The sequence below is a fragment of the Mustela nigripes genome, chromosome 9 (assembly GCF_022355385.1).
Source record: "Mustela nigripes isolate SB6536 chromosome 9, MUSNIG.SB6536, whole genome shotgun sequence".
NCBI lineage: Eukaryota > Metazoa > Chordata > Mammalia > Carnivora > Mustelidae > Mustela > Mustela nigripes.
Window position 1 is genome coordinate 667,009 of NC_081565.1, and position 10,876 is coordinate 677,884.

General features: G+C 66.2%; 3 protein-coding genes across 4 annotated transcripts in view; all 3 read left to right on the forward strand.

Annotated features, from left to right (window-relative positions):
- ANAPC2 (anaphase promoting complex subunit 2) overlaps positions 1 to 4,758 on the forward strand; it is a 10,641-nt gene extending 5,883 nt beyond the window's left edge. The window contains exons 9-13 of one of the 2 annotated variants that reach the window (XM_059410229.1): positions 243 to 318; positions 405 to 608; positions 3,843 to 3,972; positions 4,152 to 4,387; positions 4,487 to 4,758. In XM_059410229.1, the coding sequence (XP_059266212.1) occupies positions 243 to 318; positions 405 to 608; positions 3,843 to 3,972; positions 4,152 to 4,387; positions 4,487 to 4,699 (859 nt within the window). In that variant the 3' untranslated portion in view covers positions 4,700 to 4,758. The remainder of the gene's footprint in view (positions 1 to 242; positions 319 to 404; positions 609 to 3,842; positions 3,973 to 4,151; positions 4,388 to 4,486) is intronic. The other variant, XM_059410230.1, reaches the window with a different exon arrangement.
- Positions 4,759 to 6,957: 2,199 nt separating this feature from the next.
- On the forward strand, positions 6,958 to 8,437 carry TMEM210 (transmembrane protein 210). Its single transcript, XM_059410231.1, has 4 exons — positions 6,958 to 7,057; positions 7,201 to 7,336; positions 7,540 to 7,569; positions 7,761 to 8,437. The coding sequence occupies exons 1-4, from the start codon at positions 6,970 to 6,972 to the stop codon at positions 7,960 to 7,962; spliced, it is 456 nt and encodes a 151-aa protein (XP_059266214.1). The 5' UTR covers positions 6,958 to 6,969; the 3' UTR covers positions 7,963 to 8,437.
- Positions 8,438 to 8,574: 137 nt separating this feature from the next.
- On the forward strand, positions 8,575 to 10,004 carry LRRC26 (leucine rich repeat containing 26). Its single transcript, XM_059410241.1, has 2 exons — positions 8,575 to 9,618; positions 9,707 to 10,004. Exons 1-2 carry the CDS (start codon positions 8,628 to 8,630, stop codon positions 9,991 to 9,993), a joined length of 1,278 nt encoding a protein of 425 aa, XP_059266224.1. The 5' UTR covers positions 8,575 to 8,627; the 3' UTR covers positions 9,994 to 10,004.
- Positions 10,005 to 10,876: the final 872 nt, after the last annotated feature.

The following is a 10,876-nucleotide window of genomic DNA, read 5'->3' on the forward strand; positions in this document are numbered from 1 at the left end:
GGGGGGGGGGGGGGGGGGGGGGGGGGGGGGGGGGGGGCGCGGCCTAGGAGCTTGGGGAGCCGGGTGCCCGGGGACCCCCAGGTCTCCGCTGGGATGGAGCAGGCCCAGGGTCTCGATGGTAGCACCTGCACTTCCCCCTCTCCTCCTGGCCTGGGGGTGCCCTTGCACCCCAGGGGGGACTGCCTGTGCAACATCTCCGGGTGGGGGACACACCGCAGACCCCCAGAGGTGCATCTTTTCAGGGAGATCCGCAACGTGGAGCTGCTGAAGCTGCGGTTTGGGGAGGCCCCGATGCACTTCTGCGAGGTCATGCTGAAGGTGGGCTTCTGGGGCTCCCAGTCCGCTGGGCCAGCCTCACCCCCAGCCCAGTCCTGGGGCCTCTAAAACCCCCTCTCTTCCCCCAGGACATGGCAGATTCCCGTCGCATTAATGCCAACATCCGTGAGGAGGATGAGAAGCGTCCCGCAGAGGAACAGCCGCCTTTCGGGGTCTATGCCGTCATCCTGTCCAGCGAGTTCTGGCCGCCCTTCAAGGACGAGAAGCTGGAGGTCCCCGAGGACATCCGGGAGGCCCTTGAGGTTTACTGCAAGAAGTATGAGAAGCTGAAGGTACTGTGCACACCTCCCTGGGTCGGGAACCGGGGGCAAGTGACCCTTCCAGCCCCGCTGTGCAGCAGCAGCTGGGTGCAGCCCCTCCCTGCGGTCCTCTCCGGAGCCCCCTGCCTGTCCTGCTCCCTCCGGGACCCACGCACCTGTGCGCCCGGGGGCCTCCCCACCCTGTACTGACAGGGGCTGCGTGGCCCTGCCTTCCCACCCTTCTGGGCTTCCTCTTCCGCTGTCTACCCTCTGGTGTCTCTGAACCAGTGGCCGGGGTGCCGGGGTCATCCCGGGGAGAGTCAGGGACCTCTGTCTGCGTCCAGGACTTCTCCAGTTACCCGTGAGGGATTTGACTTCCAGGACCCTGCTCTGTCCCTGCCACCGTCTAGCTTGCTTCCCTAGAAGCTGCCTTCCCAGGCCCTAGGGCGCTGGAGGACCAGGATGGTGCTGTCTGCTCTTGGGGCCCTGAGGGCCTAGGATGGGGCAGGAGGAGAGAGGGGTGCGCTGCAGGCCGTGTGGGGTGGTTCAGGCTTGGGAGTGCAGGTGGCAGGTGGACCCGTGTCTAGAGAGTGGGGGGCTAGGGTGCCTGTCGTAGGTTTCTGGGGACTGGTAAAACAGGTTCTGGGGCACTTGGTCTGAGTTGTGAGGGGCCCCTGGGCTCCCGAGCAGAGGACACAGTAGGTGTCTGGGGAGCAGGGCTGGAGCCCTAGGGGCATCTGGAACACTCCGGAGACGGACCATCAGCCCTCAGGACAGAGCCCTGGGAGGGAGACCAGTCGGCGGGGGGACGGAGGAGCTGGGAGAGGACAGCAGAGCCGGGTAGTGGGAGAGATGTGGGTTCTCCACGTTCTAGGCCAAGGAAGCTAGTCCTGGAGGGAGGAGGGTTCCCATCCAGAGACCGTCAAGGGCAGGAGCAGGGCAGGAGGTTCTGGAGTGGGGAGGCCAAACGGGGGTGGGGCCGCATTCGGGGCAGCACTGCACAAGGCTGCGAGGGTCTGTGTGGCTCTCACCAGCTCCCGCTGGGCCACTGGAGCACCCCATGGTTTCTGCTGTGGACTATGGTGAGGTGCTCAGTCCAGAGCCTGCCCACAGTGCACCCCAACTCTCCCTGGTTGAGGACAGCTTGTGCCGCCGCCTTCTCCCTGCCCCTTCTGGCTGCCTTGTTGGCAAGGAGCTGCTGCCGGGAGCGGCCCCACGACCTCCGGCCAGGGTCTTGCCGTGGGTCCCAGGAGGGCTCAGCCATGTCCTTCTGCTCAGGCCTGACGTACCTGACTGATGGCCATGTTGCAGCCTGCTTGTCCTTAAGAGCAGCTGGATACTGGGGGGGCGGGGGCGGGCCGCAGGGCCATGTTGCAGGTCAGCCCTGTGGCCACAGTGTCTCTGCCTCCCACCAACTGAACTCTTGGCCCGAGGATCATGCTGGACACGTGTGGGTGGCCCGGCAGCCACAGAGTACCCTTAGCCGTGCCTTCTGCTGCTGGGCCTCGCATCTGCCCCACTGTGGGCTGGAGTGGTGGCTCTAAGGTCCCTTGGAGCCAGAGAGCCTGTCCGTGGCTCTGCTGGTTGTGACTTGGGCAAGCTGGGGCTTCTCCCGTTTTCTCTCTGCAGAGTGGGGTTCGCTCTTGTCTCCCCCTTTAGAGCTGAGGGGTTGTTGAGAGACTCTTAGCACTTGGCCCAGAGTGGCTGTGTCAGTGTCCTGGGGCTACTGAAACAAAGCACCACAAACAGAGCTTAAGACAGTGCAAATTTATTGTCTCAGGTCTGGGGCAGCTAAAAGTCCAAAATCAAGTGGTTGGTCGTGGGGCTGTTCTCTCTCCAGAGGTTCCAGGGGAGGCTTCTTTCCTGCCTCTTCCAGCTTCTGGTGGCTCCAGGCGTCCCGTGGCTTGTGGCCATATCCGTCAGCTTCTGCCTGCGTTGTGACGTGGCATTCTCCCCACGTCTCTCTCTGTCCAGATTCCTCCTTAGAGGGCACCAGCCGTGTAGGGTCAGGGCCGCTCTGTCAGAATGAGCTCACTGTGGGTAGGACTTCAGCATCTTGTTGAGGGACACAACATACAACGCTCCACTCTCCAGCCCTCCCTGAAACTCGTGTCCTTTCTCCGTGCAAAACACATTCAAGCAAGGTCTGTAGAGTCCTTACCTTTCCAGCACCGACTCCAAGCTCACAGCAACCCCAAGATCCAGTGTTGAGTATCATCTGAATTGGGGGAGAGCACGATGGTGCAGCCCATTCTGGGCAGGGCTCCGTTCTAGCTGCGAACTTGGGAGAGCGGACGGGGAGTTGGTGCTTCCAAAGGGCATCTGGGAAGGTTTGGGCCGATTGCATTCCAAGAGGAAGACTTCTGAAGGAAGGAAGGGGTCACAAGCCCCAAGTCAGTCAAAAGCCAGTAGAAGAACTTGGGTGACCTCATGGCTGTGTTCCTAGCCTGCCGGCCAGGGCTCTACACCTCCCATGTGCGCACAGAGCCGGCCTCAGGAGCCAGGAGGCTCCCCTCCTTCCGTGCAGGCTGTTGCCTGATTCTCTGGGGCCCCGTGCCCCGTCACACACCCCCTTCCTGCCAGCCTGTCTCTGTCCGGGCTCTTCTGCAGCTGTCAGTGGGCTCCGGGGTCAGAGCGCGGGTCTCTGGTGCCCTCTGGGCTCCATCTCCTACACGGAGCAGGTTTGCGGCCACCACGAGGCCGCCCTCCCACACTTCCCTCAGCCTGGCCTGTGCAAACGGGCTTCGGCCACCGTGTGGTGGGGTCGCACGTCCTCCCGTTCGACGGCTCCTCGGCATGGCTTTCCTTCCCACGTTCCTCCAGGGCAGTCTGGGCATTGAGGGGTGCTTTGCAGGCCTTACTTGGAGTCTCGGCGTGTGGCTGTGTCCTTGTGGCCTCTGCCTCCGTCATCACACTGCCCCCCCCCCCCAGGGGATGCTGGTCATGTTCCATCGGGGCCCCTTGTACTTCAGATGACCTCGTGTCACTGGCCCCACCTGCGATGACCCCCTCGCCAGCTCAGGTCACACTCGGGGGAAGGGGTCAGGATGCGGACATGTTTCTCGGAGACAGATCTATCTGCAGTGCTCGCTGCCCCTCCCATGCTCAGTGTTAGGCAAGCCGGGGAGCAGGTGGGAGTGGGAGCCAGAGCCCTGTCCCCTCCTGCTGCTGCTGCTGACGGCCTGGTAGGGACAGGTCAGGGAGCCCTTCCCTCACGGTTCCACGGGGCTCCGCCGGGCCGCCCATGCTAACTCCAGTCCTCCCCAGGCCATGCGGACCCTCAGCTGGAAGCACACCCTGGGCCTGGTGACCATGGACGTGGAGCTGGCCGACCGCACCCTGTCTGTGGCCGTGACTCCTGTGCAGGCGGTGGTCTTGCTGTACTTCCAGGACCAAGGTGAGCCCCTGACTTCTAGCCAGCCTGCCCCCGCCATGCCTCCCTGGGGGCCTGTGCCACCCACCTGCTAAGCACCTACTGACCTCTGGGAAGCCGGATGGGGCCCATGTAGCAGGGGTGGAGGGCGGGGAAGCTCGGCCTTGCCCCGTGGGTGCAGTGGCCCCGGCTTCCCCGCGCAGCCAGCTGGACCCTGGACGAGCTGAGCAAGGTAGTCAAGATGCCCGTGGCGCTGCTACGGCGGCGGATGTCAGTGTGGCTGCAGCAGGGCGTGTTGCGGGAGGAGCCAGCCGGGACCTTCTCCGTCGTGGAGGAGGAGCGGCCACAGGACCGGGACAGCTTGGTGCTCATCGACAGTGATGAGGAGAGCGACTCGGGCATGGCCTCCCAGGCTGACCAGAAGGAGGAGGAGCTGCTGGTGCGGCTGGGGGGCTGGGGGCGGCTGTGGTGGGGGGCGGCCGTCTGGATAGGCAGGGTTCGGGGGGGCCTGACGGCCAGCGGGCGTCTGTCTGCGCAGCTCTTCTGGACATACATCCAGGCCATGCTGACCAACCTGGAGAGCCTTTCGCTGGAACGCATCTACAGCATGCTGCGCATGTTTGTGGTCACGGGGCCCGCGCTGGCCGAGATCGACCTGCAGGAGCTGCAGGGCTTCCTGCAGAAGAAGGTGCGCGACCAGCAGCTCGTCTACTCGGCTGGTGTCTACCGCCTGCCCAAGAGCTGCAGCTGATACCCCCCCGGGCCTGCCCAGGCCCTCGCAGCGCGGAGTAAAGCAGATGGTTCTCTGTCCTCTCCCTGTCCTGGTGGCTTTGTGGGCCCATCACGATCCTGTGGTCCAGGCTCTTCCTCCAGACAGACCTCTCCACCCCCGTTTCGCAGGACCTGGCTCCCTGGGAGCAGGCGAGGGGAGACACACGGGTGGCCAGGCCCCCATCCTGGCCTGTACCCCTGGGTTGGGCTCCAGACCCAGAGCCCCAGCACACAGGGGTTCCTAGGCCACACCAGCTGGTGACAGCTCACCTCTGAGCTCAAAGCTCAGGCGGGAGCTCACACTGGAGGGTTCCAGCCCCGAGCTGCACTCTGGCCTTTGGAAGGAGCCCTTGGGTCCCCAGCCCTTTTCCTGGCCTGAAGGTCCAGGGGTGTTGCTGGGATGCATGGACGCCATTGGAACGCGTGAGATGGACAGGCAGCTGGGCATCTCCTCAGGTCTCCAGCAGGAGGGGCTGGCTGTTTGTGGTTCACAATAAAGTTAGTTTCTGTGCCCTCAGACACGTGGTTAGAACAGGGGAAGACTTCTGTGAGTCCAGCCTCTAGTGCATTTGGGAGGCCCATTGTGTCCAGAACACAGGGGGGGCCTGTCCAAGGGGCTTCGGGGGACCTACCACTGCCCCTGCCCCAGAGGTCCCAGAAGGTGGGGAAGGGTGTTGGCCCCACCCGGGCTACTGCCGCGGCCTCCAGTGCTGGGAGCTCCGCTCTAGCTGGGGGCCGCTGACCTCCCAGGCGACAGGCCCCTGGGAAGGAGTCTCCACCCTCCTGCTCCTGCCTGCCCAGGGTGCACTTCCAGGCCTGGAGCCATGCCTGCTGCCCCTGCACACCCTTGGGGTCCCCCCCAGCTGTCTTCCGGTGCCTACACCACCTCTCCTCCTGGGCCTGTTGCACAGGGGCCCTGAGGTCGACCCTCTTCTGGGACTTCCCCTTCTTACCCCAGAGCATTGTGTTTGCCACGGGTTTGGAGGACAAAGTGGTGGAAACTAGGCATGTAGTCTTAGCAGGCAGTGCCTCCCTCCCTTGGTCTCTGCACGCCACCAAGGCTGCTGTGCTGTGGTCACTTAGAAGAAGGGGCTTCCCTGTTTCCTCCAAATTCTGGGTGGGTGCCCTGGAGCCTCTGACACCGGCCATTCCCTCCACACGGAAGGCCACCTGGCGCGGGGCGGAGTGTACCTTTGTCGTCCTAACCAGGGTGCAAACCTGCTAGACTGGCCTGGCAGGGGGCGGTGTCCACTCCTGGGCGCAGCGCTTCTGCTTCCTGTGCCTTTGGACATGGTTTGTGGACGAATGTGGTTAAAAAGCTCTGTCTTGGGTTACAGCATTAACAGGTACACAGGTGTGCCAGAAACTGCTGGCTGGTCCCTGACCGCTCCCCTAGGAGGGGTCACTTGAGTCAGGAATCAGGGAGGTCCCCGGTGGGCAGGGGTCAGCTGGGGCCCCTCTGCATCCCTGCCCGTGGTACCCTGTGGGATCAGCCGTTTGAGGGGGGCAGTTCCTCCTGCTGCCTGGGTGGTTTGCTTGGCCAAGTCCTTAGGGGAAGAGGGAGGGGTGCAGGAGGCCAGGGGAGCGGCTGGGATTAACTCTGAAGATGCCACAGCCTGCAGGTGGGCCCTTCGGGCAGCGCTTGGCCGCTTGACAGAAGATGCACCACCTCCAAGCCAGCTGCCCCCAGGGGAGGTGGTTCTGGGAAAACCTGTGGGCAGTGCCCCCCATCTCCCTGGGGGGTGGAAGGGCCCTGGAGGTTCCCCTGGACCTGAGCACTGGTGGGGTGTAGGCGAGATCCTCCTCAGGACAGCCAGTGTGAGGGAGGGCAGTGAGCACAGGTGTCCCCCTCGATCCCTGCTTGTCCCAGCCTGCGGGGATCCTGAGACAGAACCAGGCCCTCCCCTCCCCCCACAGGTGTTCCAGGTCACTGTCTCCGCTTTCCTGGGGCCTGGGCATGGGTGTCCTCCCCTCCCCCAAGAAGCACCATCCCCAAGGCCAGGGCAGCTCCATCCTTGCCTTGGTCCTGGGTCCAGCAGGGCACTCTGAAGTGGCTCCCAGGCCCCTGTCCACCCTACCTGCCCCACCCCAGGGCAGCCTGCCCAAGACTCCTCCACTCCGGCCCCCAAGCACAAGTGACGCGCCCGCTGAGGCCCTGCCCCCACCCGCTCCGCTTCAGAGCCCCACTGTGAGGTCAGCGCCTTCCGATGGGTTCCGTCCAGAGGTGTGTGGTGGGGCTGGGGGCTGGACATGGCCCCCTGTCCCCAGCCTGACTCCTGCCTGGTTGGCAGCCCCCTTGGCCGGATATGTTTGTCCCTTTTGCTCAACCCTGCTGCAGGTGCCTCCTCCTGCCCCCAGCCCTGTCCCTGCGAGGGCCCCTCCCGCAGCCTTCCGGTGGCCGCCAGGGGGAGGGGCGGCCCTGGGGGTCCTCCACCGGCGGGTGACGAGGGCCCCTCGGCCACATGGGCCCTGTCTCTGCAGCTGGGACGTACTGCGAGTGCAGCCTCGGCCTCAGCCGCGAGGCCCTCATCGCCCTGCTCGTGGTGCTGGCGGGCATCGGCGCCAGCTGCTTCTGTGCCCTCGTCATTGTGGCAGTTGGTGTCATGAAAGCCAAGAGGTGCATGAGCCCCGGGGCCGGGATGGTGGGTGAAGGCCACAGGACTGTGCTGGGGGAGGGGCGTCTGGCCCTGGGAGGGATGTCACCAGGAGCTGGGGGACGCCATTTCCCAGGCCAGGTTGTGGAGAGGTGGGGACATACTTGCGGGCTCCTGGAGGCCAGCCCCACTGTTCCAGGGTTCACTCCTCCCTTTGTCCCTCCAGTGAACCATGCCCCAGACACATGAACAGCAGGTGAGTGACCTCAGGGGAGGACCCCACAGGTGAGCCCGGCTCCTGCTTCCTGCCCCCAGGTGGGGGGGGGCGGGAGGCGTGTCCCGTGCTTCGGGAGCATGAAGGAGCACTGACAGGAGGCCCAGGACTGCCCTGGGAAGCCTGTGATGGTGGCTGCCTGCTGCCAGCCTGGCCCGGCCCCTGTCGTGCAGGTTGGTGGGGCACTACGGGGTCCAGGAAGATCGCATGGATCTACACACCGTGCAAGTGGGGCCTCACGTCATGGACCCTGACCTGGAGGTCTCTATGATGCCACCCCTGGAGGAGCAAGGCCTCATGACCGTCCCCATGGACCCCATGTCCCCAAACGTGACTGTAGTAGAGGAGCCGCCCCCTCTCGCCCCCCCAACCTGAGCAGGGCTGCAGGCAGCCTGGGGGAGGGGAATTAAACAGTATCGAGTGCACAGCCGTGTCACGGTGGGGAGGGGTTTGCATACACCCGGGTCATCTCCTGCACCCCGGGTGGGGAAGGGTGCCCAGGGCCTGCACAAGGCACCCACTGTCCACCCTCCAGCGCAGGGAAGCACAGCCCTGGTATTTCAACCTCTCCTTGCCTTGGCCTCGGCATAGCTCCTCCCCATCTTCCTGCTGCTGTGTCCTGTGAAGCTAGCACACCGCCGCCTCCGGGGGCCCCTGTCCACCCCACCCCCACACCGGGAACCTCAGGACAGGATGTGCAACTTCAAGGACTCCAGAGGGAGCAGTGTTCAGGAGAACTTGGCCAGGTGCCTGTGCCCTACCCAAGCTGTCTCCTTGAGGTTCTAAGCCAGTTCTTAGCCAGTGGGGCAGACATGACTGTCCTCCTGCCTCGTACCCCGTCCACCCTCCAGCTATCCCCTGGGCTCCAGCCCCCTTCCTGTGCTCATGACCCCACCAGTCATCCACTATGGGGATGGGACCATCCCTATACTGGGGGTGGGCAGCACTGTGTGTGCTGGGGTCGCTTGGCTGGGCAGGAAATGGGCAGGGACTGGGGAGAGCAGCAGGGCTCACGGGGTCCCATTCCACGTGTGGCATCAATGAGTTTGGTGGGTGTGGGTGTCGTCCAGTGGCCCAGGCCTCAGTGGGGCACAGGGTGGTGGGGACTCCAGGGCAGGAGGGCAAGGCGTCTTGTCAGCGCTGCAGCTGGCACAGAGCCAAGAGGAGCCCAGCTCCGGGACAGGTGGCTGGCGGTGCAGGGCGCTGGCTGGCTGCCCCGCCCCCGCCCTAGGTGCAGGACTGGCCTTGGAACAGGAACTGCCGGCACTCGGGCCGGAGATTTAGTATTTGTGCAGGCGCTGCGGAGACCCGCTGGCTCCGCGGACGCACAGGCAGAGGGCTCCTCGCGCTGCCCCATGCCAAGGCCCGCCTTCCCCTCGCGGCGGCCGCCGCCGCCGATGCTGCTGTTGCTGCTGTCGCCGTGGCCAGTCTGGGCCGAGTCGTCCACCGCGGCGGCCACCTCGGGAACCCCAGGCACCCCGGACTGCCCCGAGGCATGCGCGCGCGCGCCGGGCGGCCTGGTCAATTGCTCGGGGCGCGCTCTGCCCGCCGTGCCCTCGGGCCTGAGCCGGGGCGTGCGCGCGCTGCTGCTGGACCACAACCGTGTGCGCGCGCTGCCGCCCGGCGCCTTCGTGGGCGCCGGCACGCTGCTGCGCCTGGACCTGCGCGAGAACGGGCTGCGCTGGGTGCACGCGCGGGCCTTCTGGAGCTTGGGCGCGCTGCAGCAGCTCGACCTCAGCGACAACTTGCTGGAGGCGCTGGCGCCCGGCACCTTCTCGCCCCTGCGCGCGCTGCGCTCCCTGTCGCTGGCAGGCAATCGGCTGGCGCGCCTGGAGCCCGCGGCGCTGGGCGCGCTCCCGCTGCTGCGCGCGCTCAGCCTGCGGGACAACCAGCTGTCGGCGCTCGCGCCGGGCCTGCTGGCCGGCCTGCCCGCTCTCCACGCGCTGCACCTGCGCGGCAACCCCTGGACCTGCGGCTGCGCGCTGCGCCCGCTCTGCTCCTGGCTGCGCAGGCACCCGCGGCCCGCGCCAGGTGAGGCCCCGGCGCGACCGGGGGAGGGGGGCCGGCACTCGCGGCCACAGTCCCCGCCGTCGTCTGACTCGGCGCCCGTGTCCCGCAGAGGCCGAGACGCTGCTCTGCGTGTTACCGGGGCGCCAGTCGCTCAGCCCCTTGACCGCCTTCACGGACGCCGCCTTCAGCCACTGCTCGCAGCCCCTCGGCCCGTGGGACCTGGCCGTGGTCTACGTGCTCGGGCCCGTCTCCTTCCTCGCCAGCCTCGCCGCCTGCCTGGCGCTGGGCTCCGCGCTCACCGCCTGCCGCACGCGGCGCTCCCGCGCGGGTGTCCTCAGCCGCCTGAGACCCAGCGCCCGGGACCCGGGGCCCCCCGCCGCCTCTGCTCGGGCCTGAGCGGGCCTTGGCTGTTCTCGAATCTTCCCCCTGTCCCCTGCCCTTCTTCTCGGTCCCTGAAGGCGTCAACAAGCGACACAGAAATTTTCGTGACATTCCTTTAGACATCACCACTGCACAAACCGGGTCGGGGGCAGCGCGCGCCGGGCCCCTGGGCGGAGGGGCAGCGCGCGGCTGCGCACGGGCCGCACGGGGAAGGCACGCGCTCGGCACTGGAAGGGCTGGGCCTGTACAAGTCGGAGGGCAGGGCTGAGGACGGTCCCAAGCCAGCGCGTGTGGGGAAGCCTATCCTGGGCTGCAGGCTGGAGGAGGCGGAGAGCTGGTCCGGAGGAAAGGGTCAGAGGCAACGGAGTACCCCAGCGCACCAGTGGGAGGCAGCTGCCTGCTGAGGGTCCGGGTCAGCCCTTGGGGAGGGGCAGGGCCAGCGGGATGGATGCGGGCCGGCCGAGAAGAGGCGAGAAGGGTAAGAAAAGGAGGGGGTGGAGCCGAGGCTGCCCAGAGCAGGCGCTGGAGGCCCCAGGGGACCCAGCCAGGTGGAGCCTTGCACCCCCACTGTGGCTCTGGTAGTGGCTGGGGAAGGTCGGGGCTTCAGTCTCTGCTCCAAGCCCCTCCGGGGCCAGGGTAGCCCCTCTCCCCCACTGCTTAGAGACCCCAGGGCCCCTGCCTCTGCCGGAGTGCCCTGTGGCCCTGCCCAGCCAGCTCAGCTCTGGCCTGTCCTCAGCCGCTCTGGTCCGAGCCTCGGTCCAGCAGGGGCTGCCCGCCAGGCAGCAGGGCGGACAGACAGACGGGAGGCCCAGGGTGGGCAGTCTTGGGCGGGCGGGCTTCCCTCAGGCCTTCCCGAGCAGCAGGACCCATCAGTGTCCTTGGCCGGGCTAACTGGGCA